Source organism: Heloderma suspectum, chromosome 11 (assembly GCF_057233095.1).
Source record: "Heloderma suspectum isolate Gila_16-S chromosome 11, 16-S_ref, whole genome shotgun sequence".
NCBI lineage: Eukaryota > Metazoa > Chordata > Lepidosauria > Squamata > Helodermatidae > Heloderma > Heloderma suspectum.
The window spans coordinates 16440201-16458209 of record NC_139468.1 but is presented as its reverse complement, the minus strand read 5'-3'; the positions used below and the strand labels follow the sequence as shown (position 1 = coordinate 16458209).

The following is an 18009-nucleotide window of genomic DNA, read 5'->3' as shown; positions in this document are numbered from 1 at the left end:
AGGGACTGCCGCCTCCCTGCTGCGCCTGGCACCGGCGTCCGCGCCTACCGAGCTCCTCCTCCTCATCCCGGCGCGGCGGGGCGCGCTGTCTTGCGGGAGCCCCCCGACGGCCGGGCCGGGAGAGCGCCGGCACGGGCCCGCCCGCTCTCCCTGACTGACAGCCCCAGGTGCAGCCGACTATAAATAGCGGGGGTCGCGGCCGCCTTGGGTGATTGACGGCTGCCGCGCCGAGCGAGCTTCCTCGAAGCAGGCGGACCGACGGACCGACTGGGAGCCGCCCGGGACCTCCGCGCTCCGCCAGCTCCCCCGACTTTCCCGGGCCGGGAGATCCAAGCGCGCCGCTTCTGCGCTGCCGGGCAGATGATGGGCTCCAGGCGGAGGCCTCTGGGCCGCTCCTACTCGGGCAACGGACCTCACTCGGCGTACAGCCCCGGGCAGGGCAGCGACGGCGAGGACAACGGGCCCCTGGTGGAGAACCGGCCCGACAGGCGCAGCTACTTCCTTAGCGTGCGCCCGGAGAACAGGTAGGCGCCGTCGAAGAGCGGGCGCAAAAGGCAGGCGGGGGCCCGCTGGGAGTCCCAGGCGGGGGAGGGGGGCTGGGGGATTGGAACGGGGCAGCAGTTAGTCCGCCCCGAGGGCTCGCCCCGATCTTCCCTAGCCACCTCCGGGGTCCACCGTTAATCTTAAGAGGCGGCCGCCCCTTCGTGGCGCGCCTGTCTCCGGCCGCTTTTCTCCACCTGCCCGGGTCGTCGGGTGTTTGGGATTTGGGGAGCTCCTTGATTGGCAGGCTGAAGCGAGGACTTCTTCGAGCGAGGCAGGGCTGGGCCCCCTGATCAGGTGGCGAGGAGGGCTTAGTTCGAGGGCTCTAAAAGAGGATGAGGCAAAGTGCAGGAGGAGAGGCTTGTGAACAGCCACCGGGCGTAAAATGGAACCTCCATCTTCAGAGGCAGTTTGCCTTAAGAGTACCCAGCTCTGGGGGCATAAAACTGTGGAGGGCGGTTTCCCTTCCGCCCTAGGCCTCCCAGCCACCTCTGGCTCGCCGCTGCTACAAAGACAATGCTGAACTAGGTAGAACTTAGGGTCGTCTCCCGTGTTAGTCTTACCTAGAGTAGACCCATTCAAATAAATGGGACTTAAGTGAGTCATGACCAACTTAAGCCCCATCCATTTCAATGGGTCTACTCTAAGTAGGGCCAATATTAGATACAATCCAAAGTTCTGATCCAGTAGGGGTCACGTTTTTATCTTCTTAAGAAGCTCTTGACTGCAGGGCTGCCACTGAGCTATTTAGCTCTAGTAAGCCTTTTCCTTGGAATTGGTTTTAAGCAAGTTTGATGTATAAAATTAAATATCTACTTATAAATTTCAGGGCTAGCTCTTGGCCCTGAACATAGGAAGTATTCCTAAAGCCACCTTCCCCAACCTGGCACCCTCCAGATGTGCTTGGACTATGAATCCCATCATCCTTAGCCCTGTGCTGGCTGGGGATGGTGGGAAGTGTAGTCCAAGCTCATCCGGTGGGCACAAGGTTGGAGAAGACTGGCCTAAAGGAACAGGATTACTTTGGGCCGTGTGCCAAATGCCTTGGCTTTTCATTCTTGAGCAGCGGTGACATGACCCTGCATGAAACTGTGATTTTGCGGGGTGTGAGTGTGAAGGAGAACGGTTTAGAGCTCATGGGGGCCCCAGGCAAGTGAGCGCTGGCTCTGCTCAGCTGAGCGGAGCAGAGTGGAGCTTTGGGAAGAGCCCAGGGATGGGTGAGACAAGGCCCTTTCTTGAGCTTATATCTGGAGAGGTGAACTTGGCCTGTTGGACCGAAGCAAGGAGGACACAGTAGTTGGTTATGGTGGTTTCCTAGAGAGGTCTGCTCCTTCCTCCGGCTGGGAAGAAAGTTATGGTTTGCAAGGAGGAGACAGGTTTGTATCTGGCACTCTGTGGCTGGTCTTGAGGGTTTCCAGGAAGAGGAGGAAATTATTTATGCTGTCTGGAGGCCCTGTCAAGCTGAGGCTTGCAGACACAGATACAATGATCTTGTCTTCAGCTCTGAACTGGCATTGTCCCAGCTGCCTTGCGTACATTAGATTTTGGGCAGCATGGGAGGGTCTTGGGTGCTGGAGTGAAGGCGAGTTTTCTCTTCGCATTAGGTGGCCAAAATATTGGAGCTTCAGTATCTGTCCTTCCAATGAGCACTCAGGGTTGATTTCCTTTAGGATGGACTGATTTGACCTCCTTGCAGTCCAGGGGACTTGTAAGAGTCTTCTCCAGCACCACAGTTCGAAGGCATCAATTCTTCGGCGCTCAGCCTTCCTTACAGTCCAGCTCTCACAGGCATACATTGCTACGGGGAAAACCATAGCTTTGATTAGACGAATCTTTGTCGGCAAGGTGATGTCTCTGCTTCTTACTGTGCTGTCTAGGTTTGCCATAGCTTTCCTCCCAAGGAGCAAGCGTCTTTTAATTTCATGGCTACAGTCACTGTCTGCGGTGATCTTGGAGCCCAAGAAAGTAAAATCTGTCACTGCTTCCATTTCTTCCCCTTCTATATGCCAGGAAGTGATGGGGCCAGATGCCATGATCTTCGTTTTTTTAATGTTGAGTTTCAAACCAGCTTTTGCGCTCTCCACTTTCACCCTCAGCAAGAGGCTGTTTAGATCCTCTTCGCTTTCTGCCATTAGGGTGGAATCATCTGCGTATCTGAGGTTGTTGATGATTCTCCTGGCAATCTTAATTCTACTTTGCAGCAAACATCGATGGACAAGTTCAGGATGTAGGCACCCTTGAGTCCAGAATGTGGACTTGTTCTGACCCGTTCTCCAGGCCTGTGTTGAGCCATTCACAGGACTAAGATATACATGGATCAAGAGATCACATTCTTGCCTGAAGGTGTTTCCTGTGCAGTGGATAATGTGCATTGTACAAGTTGACTGTCATGTGTGACAATCCAGCGGGATATAGTGAGCAGAAAGGAAAATAAATACATAGAAAGCTTAAAGGTTTTCCCCACTTAACCATGAAGCTCACTGGATGACACAGGGACATAGGAAGCTGCCTTATACTGAGTCAGACCATGGGTCCATCTTGCCCTGTATTGTCAACACTGACTGGCAGCAGCTCTCCAGGGTTGCAGGCAGGAATTTTTCCAGCCCTACTTAGAGATGCTGGGGATTGAACTGGGGACCTTTGGCATGCAGAGCTTGTGCTCCACCACTGAGCCACAGACCTTGGGACAGGTAATATATCTCAGCCTAGCCTATCTCACAGGGTTGTGGAGAGGATAAAAGTGGGAGAGGAGGCAGGAAGGAAACTGGTATGTATGCTACCCTGAGCTAATTGGAGGAAGTGCAGGATAAAAGGCACAGATCTGATGTTAATTCCAACATGGAGCTATTCCTTCTGTTGAAGTTTTCTTATACATCTGAAGAAGCTGTTGGGAATAGAGTAACTTCGGTGTGGAAAGGGCTGGGTTTGGTGTTGCTACACAGAAAAGGCAGGCCTTCATGTCTCTGTAGTACCAGGCCTGGGAGAACCTCTTCCTGGCTGGCCATGGTAGGAGCTGCAGTCCAACTCATCTGGAGGGCATCAGGTTGGAGAAGCTTGTCCTAAAGATGTTTTGGGCATTCTCAGTTATACGGATCAGTGGTCTCTCTCCCTATAAGGCATTTGATGTCTTTTCTGTATTGTTCTGAAGTGGAGACGTGTGCGCGCAAAGACTTGCACTCGGAGCTTCTGCCAATGGCAGCCCCTGGTCACACAATGATTCCCATGTGTTTTGCATTCTTCAATGATATTTGAGCCTAGGATTTGAATCCTGTTCCTCAAATGTTATGGAAAAGAGCTGCCCTGTGAAAACACATTCCTGTCGCTTATGTAATGTGGTCTCCCCTCAACCCGGTGCCCTCCAGATGTGTTGCATCACAACTTCCATCATTCCCAGCCATGCTAGCTCAGGATGATGGGGGATTGTTGTCCATCCCCCCTGGAAGGTGCTGGATTGGGTTAGGCTGTGGTAACGTATTAGCAGCCACGTCATGGCTCAGCTGCAGACCAAAGCAGTTGCCCATCGTCCAGGAGCATTTTCCAGGCACGAGGCCTAAAACACCTTTGAGTCTCTTTCCTACTCTCTCTCTCTGAGTAATAATTCTTAATGTGGAAGAGAGGCGTTTGTCATGGAGGTGAATGTTCTGGCCAGCTTAGGTTTTTTTTTTACATTTGCATTACAAACTGATTGACGGAGACCCTCTTTAAGCTCCGTCATGTGCGACGGGTGACGCTCCAGGGTTGTGCAGAATTTCTCTTGCGTCAACCCCCTGGCTCGCAGCCCTGCCTCCCTCCCTCCTTCCCCGAGGCTGCTGTTGGAGACTCTGTCTCTGGCTGGTCTGTCTTGGAAGGCTGGGAACGGTGCATGCGGTGGCTTGCCCACCAAGTGGTCCTCTCTGAAAAGATTACAGAGACAGCTTTAATAACCAGAAGCCGTAACTGGGTGTGAAAATAGCGGGAACAGCATCTTCGAAGGACATGGGCCATGCTGCAGCACAGCAGTAACATCATGGGTGCTGCGTGGCACAATTTAAAGTGGAGGCATGATTGGTGGGGAAGGGCCCTGTACACTTCCCCCTGCCCTCACTCTGCCTTTGATCCTGAAACCACCTCTTCTCAGGCCCATTTCTTCTAGACTGGGCTTGGAGCTTGGTCAGGAAAAAGCTAGCTTGGGGTGGTGGTGGTGGTATTTATTTATCTATCTAGCTACCTACAGGATTTGTGGGCCGCCCTGTAACAAAATCCTTGGGGGGGGGCTCACACAACAAGATTGGGGATGGGGAGAGTGGCTGGTGGTGGAAAGGTTAAGGAGCCACTCACACACTGGCCACTTCTCCACTTTAAATGGCCTCCCATCCGCTTTCCAGCTGTGCAGATCTGCAACTAACTAGACATGCTAATATGCATCTAGTTTTAGGGTGCCTTTCCCCAGCTTGTCTCCCCCTAGATGTGTTGGACTACAACTCCCAGCATCCCCCAGCCAGTCCAACACATCTGGGGGGCACCAGCTTGGGGATGGCAGAATTATTGCCTTGAAAAGGCTCATAAGTTGAGCTGTGAAGAGGAAGAGAGGTGAACGGTTGCTAGCTACGAAAGAGCCACATAGGCTATTTATAGCTCTGCTGTCCGGAATGCTGTGCCCCAACAGAGTTCTGACCAGATCCTGCTCAAAGAGCTCTCTGGTTTCTCCAGGAGGTATGTTGACACCTATGGATTGATTAGTGCCAAGGTCACAAGTCCCAGCTGGCATATAATGACTCCTGGTGGCTCTCTTGTGCAGTAATACCACTACCCCAATCAGCGTCATGGGTGAGCATGATTGGGCACCTGCTGAGGGCCCAAACCCCAGCAGGGGCCCACCAACAGGAGTCTCCTGGTATTTCTTCTCCTCCTCACTGCTGCAACCTGCTTGTTCACCTTCCTCTTGCTCTGGGCCCAGGCAACAGTGATGGTGAGAAGGAGGAGCCATAGGTCCCACCGCTGACTTGCTCACTGACTCTCTCTACCTGTCCAACAAGCAACTCCCCTATGAGGGAAGGTTATAATGTCTGGGGCTGTTTAGCTTAGGAGAAAGGGTGAGTAAGGGGAGACACAACAGAGGTGTACAAAATGATGCATGGTGTGGAGAAAGTGGATAGGGAGACATTTTTCTCCCTTTCTTATAATACTAGAACCTGGGGTCATCCCATGAAGCTGATTGGTGGGAGATCCAGGACAGATAAAAGGAAGGACTTCTTCACACCACGCATGGTTAAACTATGGAATTTGCTACCACAGGATGTGGTGATGGCCACCAATTTGGATGGCTTTAAAAGGGGGTTGGACAAATTCCTGGATGAACCTATCAATGGCTACTCGTCTGGATGGCTGTATGCTCCCTCCAGTATGAGAGGCAGCATACCTGTATACACCAGTTTTTGGGGAACATGACCAGAAGGGTGTTATTGCACTCATGTCCTACTTGTGGGGTTCCCCTTGGGGCATCTAGTTGGCCACTGTATGAACAGAATGCTGCATTATATAGGCCTTTGGTCTGATGTTCTGATGGTAGCAATGATGAGAAAGAGGATGGGGAGAAATTGCAGGTGGTGACAATGACAGGGGGAAGGTAGAGTCACTGAGGGAGGGGGGGCCTTGAGGGTGTCTTGTCTGAGAGCCCTCCAAAACCTGGGACTGCTTGCAGCCCCTCCCCCACCCTGTGCCTCTATTGCAGTGCCAAGGAAATGGCGACCAGCACTGGTGGAAAAAAAACATCCCTGGGTGAATCAATCCCAGCCTTGCTGTGAAAAAGGGGGCAGAATGCCAGCTAGTTGCTTCGCGCCCACTGCAAAATGTGCGCTTTACAGGTCAAGTCATGGTTTGGGAGAAATGTAGCCCCATGCGCCCTCCTGACGTTTATTCCCTGTTGTTAACAAATGTTTTCATCCACAGCCTTTAGCTACAGTTTGCAGCGTCGCTCGCTTATACTGGCAGGCTGTCAAAAGCAGCTGAATAATATTAATAGAATCTCTGATCTGTGTGAGCGAATTTATGTAATGCATCCTAATTGCTGTCGTTCAAGCTCCTTTCTATGCTTTTTTTTTTTACAATTTAAAACATCCTAATGATTTTGTTTGCTGTCTCTGCTTAGCTTACCAACCAACCGATTATCTCCCTCCAGCCTTGGAAGGTAAATCATATTGTATTAAGTCTTGTCTGACTTGCACATCACCATGGTCGAGACTTCTGTACAACTCGCCTGCCCGTTCAGGAGTACTAACTGCACTGACGATGCTACAGTGACATTGCATGTTCATACTTGCTTGTGTTGTATTTTCCTTGCTGTCTTTAAAGAAAAAAGAAAAAAAAGTGTGTGGAATACGCAGTGTTGCTGCTTAAGGACAAAGAAGGGCATCTCTACACCAGCCTAAAATCCTGCATTTAAAACGGGGCTTTCTGCTTCTGTTTTAAATGCAGGATCACAACTCCCATTTTCACGTGCTTCCTTCCCCCCCACCCCCTTTCCCCTCCTTCTTCCTGTATCTGAGTCTTCCATTATCTTTCATTGATCTCGCTTTTCTTCTTGCCGCTTTTTCTCTTTTCACGGAGGAAACTCAAGTGGAACACAACAGGGTAATTTGATAGCTCAGTATCTGCAATCTATTTAAAAACGGCACAAAGGGCATTTCATGCAGGAGACGCCTTGAATGATCATGGTGTCATGTAAAGAGCCTGCAAACTTCCGTGAAGGAGCCATCTCAATCTCAGGATAAAAGCTCAGTGTGAAGGAGCCCAAAATGCTGTCTGGACACTCCATAATCTATTGGTGGTCCACTTTAAGATGATGTCCTTGCCACACGAAACTGTGTACGCTTGACAAAAAAATAAAAACAAAATCTGCTTTGTGTCTTGCTAGATCTGTCTCCTGTTGAGGGCCAAGTACTAGATCCACCTTTTCACAACCTAGCACCCTTCACATGGGGTGGACTGCAACTGCAGCCAGCATGGCTAATTATGGCCATGCTGGCTGGGAATTATGGCAGTTGCAATCCAACCCATCTGAAGGAAGGCTGTGCCAGATCTTCTGGGGCTTCTGGCATGGAAGAAGGGAGGAATCGAATGGGAAAGAGTTTAATCTTTTAGGGCAGGGAGCTGCTTTTTTATTCAGCAGGCCTGTCTGTGCATAACCCATCGCCTCATCTCCTCCAGATTATTTTCCATCCTCACAGGGACAGGAGAGGTGAGTTGGCACCACTAAGTAAGAGCTGCACAGCACAGCTTCATGTGTGTGCGGTTAGCGTGATGGTGGCTGCTTCTCCTTTACAAGGCACCTGGAGGAGGGTGGGTGGGTGGCATTTGTAGTGGAGAAGGAGGGCAGGGGATGCTTCACCCTTTTCCTGCCAGTCCTTCTTCCCCAAATCTCCCTGCCCCACCCAACTATGGGGTTCCTGACCAGTGTTTGCAAGATAAGCATGAGTCTGGGGACCTGCAAGATTGTGGGTAGCAGCATGGTGGGGGTGAGATTCAGGGTGGAAAATGGCTGGCAAGGAAATGCTAAGCACATCCTCCCTCCTGGAAGCTGCCTTATATACTACGTCCAACTACTGATCCATCTAGCCCTGGGTTGCCTCGTACGACTTCTTTTGCTTGTCTGAATTGTGTGGCCCAGAGGTTAGCACCATCCCCTCTCACTCTGGTAGGAACCCCTGCAGCAGCCCACCACCCCTTTTCAAGGTGCCCAGGCCCTGAGTCTGCACTGCTGCACAAACTCCACCTGGCACTGGCTGCATCTCCAGGGTCTCAGATAGGGAAGGGTCTTTTCCGTTACCTGATCGATCCTTTTGACTGGAGATGCTGGGAATTGAACCTGGGACCCTCTGCGTGCAAAGCATGTGTTCTGCCACTGAGCTTCAGCCCCCCTCCTAAAGAGGGCTTTACAAAGTAGAAGAAACTACCTGATGGCTAATATTACATTTTGGCTCTTGGGCTCCACCTGGGTGGGAAGGTCTTTATGCAGTGTCTTGCACAAAAATGAACTTCAGCAGTCCACACTGCATCTCAGGGGCAGGCGAACTGGTGCCCTCCAGATGTTCAGACTACAGTTCCCCTGAACCACAGTCAACATGCCCAATGGTCAGGGACAGGACCGGTGTCAAGGGGCAGCACAATTGGGCACTTGCTGAGGTCCCACAAACCAGCAGGGGGCACAGTGACAAGAGTCATTCCTCTTCGCTGTTGCAACCTGCCACTTGCTGTGGCCGAGAGGTTCACCTGCCTCTTGCTGTGGCCCAGACAGCAGTGGTGGTGAGAAGGTGGAACAGTAAATGCAGCTGCCTCCTTGCTCACTGGCTCTCTGTCTGGCGGATGATAGCAATAATGAGGAAGAAGAGGGGGAGCCCCAGCAGCAGCTGGTGACAATGGTGGTGAAAAGGTAGGACTCACTGAGAGAAGGGGCTCATTAATGTTGTCTTTCCCAAGGCCCCCCGAAGACCTGGAGCCTGCACTGGTCAGGGTTTGTGGGAGTTGTGGACCCAAATATCTGGAGGGCACCAGGTTGCCCACCCTTGCATCACCTGATGTGTCACTGTTTGCACTCCACTTGTGTGTGCGTGTGTGTTTGCACAAAATCCTGTAACCTGTTAAAGTGGTATACATTTTTGCACAGTTCATCTGGACAGGAGCCTTATGCTGTGCTGCTTCTTGTTATTTAGCCTGCCTACCTGTGGCGAATTATTTGCACCATCCCATCCATGTGCCAGTTTATGTAGATGCCTTGCTAATTTTATTTTGGCACAGGCTAAGCCTGCCACTCCAAGATCCCACCTCAAGCTCCTTCCCCTTGCTGTTTTCCAGCAGACTGATTGGGGTGTGTACATAAGCGCACTAAAGCAGTCATGCGCTACAAGGTTATTTACCCCAAATGAAAATGTAGGGGAGAAATGCATGGCTGAGGACCAGGAAAGTGAGGGGACAAAAACAAAACAAAGTGGAATGTATTCAGAGTGCTGGTATGGATGCCCTCCAAAACGCATTTCTCCGTTGGCAATGCTGTTCATATCTGCAATTCTGTGCATACCAAATGGTATGGGAATCTGATACTGGGTGAAGAATGTGGATCACTGAGAATCTTGGCTTCTCTTTTCCACTTAAAGCAAACTCTTAGTTCTCAAGATTGCCATTCAGAAACTTTCAAATTCCTAGCCGCTAGCATCAAGTTTCTAGGGGCTGTGGATTTTTGCAGCCATGGTTGTAAATGTCTTATTGGTTCACAAAGCAGAGTGCCTGTGGCCTGCATGGGTGCCTGTCTTTTCCTTCTGAATGCAAACTGGGTTTTCTTCTTTCTACAGGCCCCTTGCCACTTAATTTCCTTGCATCTCTTTTCTGGCCATCTCACTGCCACATCCCCGATCAGATAATCTCAAATACTGAGTTCAGGATAAAGCAAACTTGAGCATGTTTCTACTATGCAACAAACACACTTTTACTATGTGTATCGATGTGCATTTGGGTTTGGCACAAAATGTGAGAAGTGGTTATGGGTGTTTATGTGTGTGCTGGTTTCTCTTTGGAGAAAAGTAGAAAATGCCCAAGATCCCTATCTTGAAGAGAAGAATACATAGCAGCATTAAATAGAACAAGGGAGAAGTGATATTGAGAAGGATGAGATGCAGGAGAAAAAAATCTGAGTGCCTCTGCAGATGGCAAGGTTTAGCAGAGTCAAGCTTAAAGAAAACGGGCATCCATCCAGAAGGGGGAAGGTGAGGTCAAGATCAGGAAGATGGTAGGACAATGGCATAAAAAGTGGTATGGAAGCAGTGGTGTAGCGGTAAAATTTTTGAAGTGTGGGCCCTCATTATGACAGCCCTTTTCCACATCCTGGACTCCCTCATGGGCTGCACTCCTGCCATGCCACTGAAATTCGGCAGCAGCAAAGGCAGAAAAATCAATGGTTTCGGCAGCAAACCACCATGGAGGCTTTAAAGGGACAAAAACAGCACAAAAGCCTAGAAAACACCAAATGATTGGCATATGGAGGAAGGGGGCAGGGCCAGCAGAAGGGGGCGGGGCCCTCTGGGAGGTCCCAGACAACTGGGTTGGAACCCCTGGTGGGCTGGTTTTTGCCCACAGGCCTGAAGTTTAACAGCCCTGATACGTAAGATTCCACTGCACAGCCCTTTTCACTGGACCGAATAAAAATTCACAAGCAGCATCCAGATTTATGGTTTGAAGTGCATCCATGGGTCTTTGTCAACCATGTGAACCGTTCTCCAAGTCAAATTGGAGATGCCTCCACATGAGGTGTTTTGTCTGATATTTAGCAGTGGAAACATGTGCATGCCCTTTTGATCCTCTGAGACGACAAAGTGGATTGAAAGCTGGCATGAAAGAGTTGTGGGTGTGAATCACAGAGGCATGGATGTGGCTTGGATGAGTGCACAGATTCCGTCAAATGTCCTGCAGGGCAAGTCTGAATACAAACAGCCATGGAAAGCAGCGACGGTTTGTTCCATCTGCGCTGCCTCTTTCCATGGGGATGAACTTTGCCAAAAAAAGTTACATCGGCCGTGTCCCCCTAGGCAGAGCTCTGACCCACTTTGATACCAAGGATGAGTTCATGTTATACCATTCATGTGATAAGTCCAGGAATTGTCTGTTACCCATGAGAGCAGTCACAGCGTTACCGCATGAACAGTTTATTGCAGAGCTCTGCCTCTTAACTCATCCAGCAGTTTCCCAATGACAGGAGCTAAGCTGGGATATCAGCCTGTCGTGTACGCTGGATCCTTGTGAGTAGCAAGAGGGAGGAGGCTGCTTTCCCGTTTTGTGAGCCATAGTGCCTGAATTCTAACGAGGCTGCGTATTTTTTTAGGAGCACCTTCTGTGCCATCATTGCTCAGCTGACTGAAGAGACTCAACCCCTCTTTGAAACCACTCTCAAATCGTACGCTGTGTCTGAGAATGCGGATGCCAAATTCACATGCATTGTAACAGGTAAGTTAGCAACATGGGAGACTTTGGTATGCGGCCAGCAGCAAACTCAGGGATTCATTCATTCATTCATTATGTTTCTATACAGCCCAATAGCAGAAGCTTTCTGGGCAGTTTACAAAGATTAAAAACCATTAAAATACATTATACATAGTACAAAAAACCCATTTACATACAAACATATAAACAGACAGCACACACCCAGACACACATATAGGTAAACAATTTTTAAACAATAAGAAAAATCCAGGAGCTGATTAAAACCGTGTCATATGATGCCAAATGCCTGCGAGAAGAGGGAGTTCTTAACCCGGCACTGAAGAGATATCAGTGTTGGCACCAGGCGGGCCTCGTTGGGAAGATAGTTCCATAATGCGGGGGGCACCACCGAGAAGGCCCTCTCCCTTGTTGCCGCCTTCTGGGCCTCCCTCAGAGGAGGCACCTGGAGGAGAGCCTTAGATCATAGAATCATAGAATAGTAGGGTTGGAAGGGGCCTATAAGACCATCGAGTCCAACCCCCTGCTCAATGCAGGAATCCAAGTCAGAGCATCCCTGACAGATGGCTGTCCAGCTTCATCTTGAGTGCCTCCAGGGTGGGACCGCCCACTACCTCTCTAGGTAATTGGTTCCATTGCTGCATTGCTCTAACAATCAGGATGTTTTTCCTGATGTTCAGCCGGAATCTGGCTTCCTTTAACTTGAGCCCATTGTTCCGTGTCCTGCACTCTGGGATGATCGAGAAGAGAGCCTGGCCTTCTCCTCTGTGACAACCTTTCAAGTACTTGGAGAGCGCCATTAGATGATGAACATTGTGTATGGATAGGTAGGGCTGCCAATAAAGCACTAGGGTAGAGCTGGACTTCGTTCACTGAAGGTCAGATTAAACAGCATGACAGCAGCCATGTTTGAACACGTCTGCCTCATTGGTGTACCAAGTCAGGTGTGTGAGGTCTAATTTTGGTAGCAGAGTGGTGGGTGCCACTTCTGTTGTTCTAACGTATCGGTAATGTAGAAGCAGTTGGAAAGCATGGAATGGGAGGGCGGAGGCGGGGAGAGAACAGAAATGTTAGCTGTGTGTTTCTCAACTGAAGTAATACATATGGCTGGTCTAAAGGGGGATTCCATAAGACCAATAAATCTGGGTTCCCAAATTACCTTATACCACTGGATGTAAGCAGGGCAGGCCCAAGACATTTTGCTGCCTGCGCCAAGGGAAAAGATACCTCTTCCCCCCACGCGCACATACACATGCCGTTTCACATACAGATGTAGATTGGACTGTCACTTCACTTCAGTGCTGGCCTCAGGAGAGCACTGATTGGAGGGCAGCAGGCTACTTGAAGGGGTGCTGGGCAGGCCACTCCAATACCTTGCCACTGCCCTGTGCCTTCCAACATCCTCCACTTTAGGCAACTGCCTCACTCTGCCTCATGGTAGGGCAGGCCCTAGACATAAGGCACATGATTGAGGAAGATTCAGTTCCTCTCAATGGGTGGCAGAGGTAAGTCCCCTCACCCTATACTTTATGTGAGTGAGGCACACACACTCAAAGAAACCTGCCTGCCAGCACCATATCTAGCTTGGCCCTCCGGCAAGGTTTGTGTCCTTTCTGTGATCTCTTCCCTTTAGAGTGTATGCTAATACCCAATTACACTCTGTTTCCTAATTCTGCTGCAGGGACAGCTCGCGAATAGCCAATTCTCTCAATTTAAAACTGTTTCCAGTCTCCCAAACATCTAGACAAAATAGTCCTTTGAGGTGTTTCTGTTTTCTCTTGACAGACCGAGATAAATGGCTGCAGGTTGGAGCTGTTCTTCTGATAACAACTTGGAGCTGTGTATACTTGTGACAGCCTCTTTCATGGCTGGGAATAATTCACAAGGGGTCCCCCCCCCTTCCTTTGCCAGTTAACCCTTCAGACTGACTTCTTAAGTCTGGTGCTTAAACCACAGTTTCCGTGCCTAGCCCCCAAATGAAAATGACCTCTGCTTATGACATTGTGACCGCGCTTTTCTCCTGCTCTCTTTCCAGCATCAATCACAGTGTTCTTCTGCTTCCTCTGGTCCCTTTTCTAGCATAGTCTCCAGGAAAGAAAAAAATCTTTCTCCCTCTCTTCTCTCTCTCTCTAGTGTGTGTGTGTGTGTGTAATAATAATAATAATAATAATAATAATAATAATAATAATAATAATAATAATAATAATATGCTTTGAAACTCTTACTCTTGAAAATGGTGTACATTTTCTCCATTTGGCTCAGGGACAGATCCAATGGTGCCTGTGCGGTAGCGCTATTGATGTTGCAGTAGTGGAAACCACCGTTTGTGCAGCATTGATAGCGCTTGCCAGTGTGACGGGTCTCATGCTAGCAAGAGCTATTGATGCTGCTCCAGAGTTGGTTTCTCCTATCGCAACGTCAGCAGCGCTAGTGCACAGGCACCATTGGATCCTTCCCAAAGGGATGTATTGGCATCATTTATTCTGTCCGCGGCATTGGGGTTGCCTTGGCACTGAGTTGTGTTGTTTATTTTAGTTCTTGTGGCGCTGAGTTGAATTGCCCCTTCTGTAATTTGACTTTACTACAAACCATCTCTGGACTGTGGAAGCTCCTGATGCAACCCTTTTGCATAGGGCTCCCATCGGTGCCTTCTTTGCCCTACCGCTGTGCTGGGACCCCCTTGTCTGCTACCACGGCTGCAGGGATTCTCCCTCTGACTGTCTCCACCCTGGTTGCTTTCATTCCTTGACCAACGGCTTGTTATTTCAAGCTCCTAATGATCCCTAAAGCCAAGTAAAAATAGCATCTTCTACATGCATGCCTGGCCTTTCCCATATATTCTAGCCATTTATAGTCTCTGCACCGCTTTCCCATTCAAAGCATTTCCTTTCTTTTAGAGGCAGGGCAGTCCTGTTTGGGAGTTATTATTTATTTATTATTGACATTAATATACTGCCTTATCTGCTAAAAAGCCATATAGGTGGTGTACAGCCATTTAAAACAATAAAACCTGGCAACAATAAAAATAAGAACTGTAAAAACATTAAAATGTAAAAAGAATACACATTTTAAAAGGCTAATTTGAAAACGTGTTTTGGAACCGTTTCTAAAGGATAAGAGAATGGGGGTCCATTGTAGTTCTTGAAGGAGCGCATTCCATGGTTTGAGGGCAACACAGGAGTTGCCCCCACAGTTCAGGAACTGCTTGTATCATACTCTGCAGCGACCAGGAACAAATAAACTCCGCTCAACTGGAGGGAGGTTAGGCAGGGCAGGATGATAAAAACATGAGGACCAGAATCTTGATTGTTTGCCTCTTCTACCCAAAGAGACATGGAAAACAGAGAAGTGTGCTGAAGTTTAAGCATCCACAAAAACAACATGAAGAAGCATGCAGTCTCTCTCAATTCTTCTTTTTCCTCAAGCCTCTTTTCAGCATAAGGCTGGGCATCATTTACCCGTCCTGCTGTATGTTCATAGAATCATAGAGTAGTAGGGTTGGAAGGGGTCTACAAGGCCATCGAGTCCAACCCCCTGCTCAATGCAGGAATCCAAGTCAGAGCATCCCTGACAGATGGCTGTCCAGCCTCGTCTTGTATGCCTCCAGTGTGGGAGAGCCCACTACCTCCCTAAGTCATTGGTTCCATTGTCGTATTGCTCTAACGGTCAGGAAGTTTTTCCTGATGTTCAGCCGGAATCTGGCTTCCTATCACTTGGGCCCATGATTCCGTGTCCTGCAATCTGGGATGATCTAGAAGAGATCCTGGCCTTCCTCTCTGTGACAACCTTTCAAGTACTTGAACAGCACTATCATCTCTCCCCTCAGTCTTCTCTTCTCAAGGCTAAACATGCCCAGTTCTTTCAGCCTCTCTTCATAGGGCTTTGTTTCCAGTCCCTGATCATCTTTGTTGCCCTCCTCTGAACCCTCTCCAGTTTGTCTGCATCCTTCTTAAAGTGTGGTGCCCAGAACTGGACACAGTACTCCAGATGAGGCCTAACCAGTGCTGAGTAGAGGGGAACTAGTACTTCCCGGGATTTGGAAGCGATGCTTCTATGAATGCAGCCCAAAATAGCATTTGCCTTTTTTGCAGCCACATCACATTGTTGGCTCATATTCAGCTTGTGATCGACAACAATTCCAAGATCCTTCTCACTTGTAGTGTTGCTGAGCCACATATCCCCCATCTGGTAACTGTGCATTTGGTTTCTTTTTCCTTGGTGCAGAACTTGGCATTTATCCCTATTCAATGTCATTCTGTTGTTTTCTGCCCAGTGCTCCGGTCTATCCAGATCACTTTGAATTTTGTTTCTGTCTTCCAAAGTATTAGCTATCCTGCTTGCAAATTTGATCAGCATTCCCTGCACCTCCTCCTCCAAGTCATTAATACAAATGTTGAAGAGCACTGGGCCCAGGACTGAGCCCTGCGGTACCCCACTCATTACCTCTCCCCAGTTTGAGAAGGTCCCATTGATAAGCACTCTTTTGAGTCCGATTCTGTAGCCAACTGTGGATCCCCCGGATCATTGTTTCATCTAGCCCACTTTGAGCTAGTTTGCTCATCAGGATATCATGGGGCACTTTGTCGAAAGCTTTGCTGAAGTCGAGGTATATGATGTCTACAGCATTGCCATGGTCCACAAGGGAGGTTACTTGATTAAAAAATGAGATCAGATTAGTCTGGCAGGACTTGTTCTTGACAAATCCACGTTGGTTTCGAGTAATCACGGCATTGTTTTCAAGGTGCTTACAGATGGATTGCTTTATCATCTGCTCCAGAATTTTCCCAGGGATTGATGTCAGACTGACTGGTCTGTAGTTCCCAGGTTCCTCCTTTTTACCCTTTTTGAAGATAGGGACAAGATTAGCCCTCCTCCAGTCATCTGGCACTTCCCCCGTCCTCCATGATTTCTCAAAGAGAATAGACAGCGGTTCTGAGAGTTCTTCTGCCAGTTCCTTTATTACTCTAGGATGCAGTTCATCTGGCCCTGGAGATTTGAACTCATTCAAAGTAATTAGGTGTTCCTTGACCGTATGCCTATCGATCTCAAGCTGCAATCCTGCCCCTTCAGCCTGTACTTTGCCTTTGCCAGGGGGGTCATAGACCCTCTTTTGGGAGAAGACTGAGCCAAAGTTGGAATTGAGCACCTCTGCCTTTTCTTTGTCATCTGTTATCATTTTGCCATCCTTATTTAATAGCTGAACCACCATTTCTTTCCTCTGCCTTTTACTATGCATGTAGTTGAAGAAAGCCTTTTTGTTGTTTTTAGCATCCCTTGCTAACCTCAGCTCATTCTCAGCTTTAGCCTTCCTGACGCCATCCTTGCAATTCTGTGCTACCTGCCTGTACTCTTCCTTTGTTACTTGGCCTTCTTTCCACTTCCTATATGTGTCCTTTTTTGTTTTCAGGTCATCCCTAAGCTTTTTGTGAAGCCACATTGGCTTCTTCTGTTGTCTTCCACCTTTTCTTCTTGTTGGAATTGTTTGTGATTGTGCCTTGAGAATTTCCTTTTTTAAAAGCTCCCACCCATCTTGGACTCCTTTTCTCATTAGCGTCACTTGCCATGGGACCTTACTGATCATTGTTCTGAGTTTATTAAAATCACCGTTCCTAAAATCCAGGGTAGGCGTTTGACTACACTCGGCTTTTGCTTCCCTTAGAACCAATAACTCAAGTACAACATGGTCGCTTTCCCCCAGAGTTCCTGTAACTGTTACTTTATCCACTAAGTCATGTCTGTTGGTTAGGATCAAGTCAAGGATAGCCGATCCTCTAGTTCCTTCCTCTACTTTCTGTAGGAGGAAGTTATCCGCCACACCAGTCAGGAATTTCCTGGAGGGGCCATGTTTTGCAGAATTTGTCTCCCAACAAATATCGGGGAAATTGAAGTCCCCCATGACTACCACATCATGCTTCCTTAAAACATTGGCTATTTGCTTTTCAAAAGTTTCATCCTTGTCTTCTGGTTGGTGGGTACTTGGCATGCATTGCGATGCCAGAAAAATCTCAGAAAAATACCTGCTGAGAAATGTCAGCTCAGATGCAGTGTTAACCATTTTACCTGTTCTGCTTCTGCTGTGTGTCTTCAAAGGCTGCTTGCTGACTTCTCCTTTGCAAAGTGGAGCTGATTTTCAGGGGAGAACCAGTATGCAGGCAGATGGTTTTTAATCCTTCCTTTGACTGCTGTGTTTCACCTCCTTCAGGGGGTAAAGACAATTGTCTGCAGAATTTTTTTCAGCAAAAGATTGTCTCATGTGTCAGTCTACTAGTAACTGCAGCAGACCTTTTTCTTTACCTCCTGAAGAAGGCCTAAAAATAAGAAAAAAGGCCAAAACGCATTGGGCTTCCAACAATACATTTATTTTTGCAACCTGAAAACCCATTTCTTTTGTTTGTGATCTATTTTGGATGCTCACCTCTCTGTTTTCTTTGTGTTTCACCCCCCAACTCTCCCTCCCTCCCTCCTGCTGCTTTCTGGACACCCCTGCCTTCAGAAGCAAGGTGGGTG

At 48.7% G+C, this 18009-nt stretch overlaps 1 protein-coding gene across 1 annotated transcript in view; it reads left to right on the top strand.

Annotated features, from left to right (window-relative positions):
- Nucleotides 1-216: 216 nt before the first annotated feature.
- ALPK3 (alpha kinase 3) overlaps nucleotides 217-18009 on the top strand; it is a 64949-nt gene continuing 47156 nt past the window's right edge. Inside the window, exons 1-2 of the mRNA XM_084816954.1 lie at nucleotides 217-524; nucleotides 11387-11508. Coding sequence (XP_084673080.1) covers nucleotides 361-524; nucleotides 11387-11508 — 286 coding nt within the window. The 5' untranslated portion in view covers nucleotides 217-360. The remainder of the gene's footprint in view (nucleotides 525-11386; nucleotides 11509-18009) is intronic.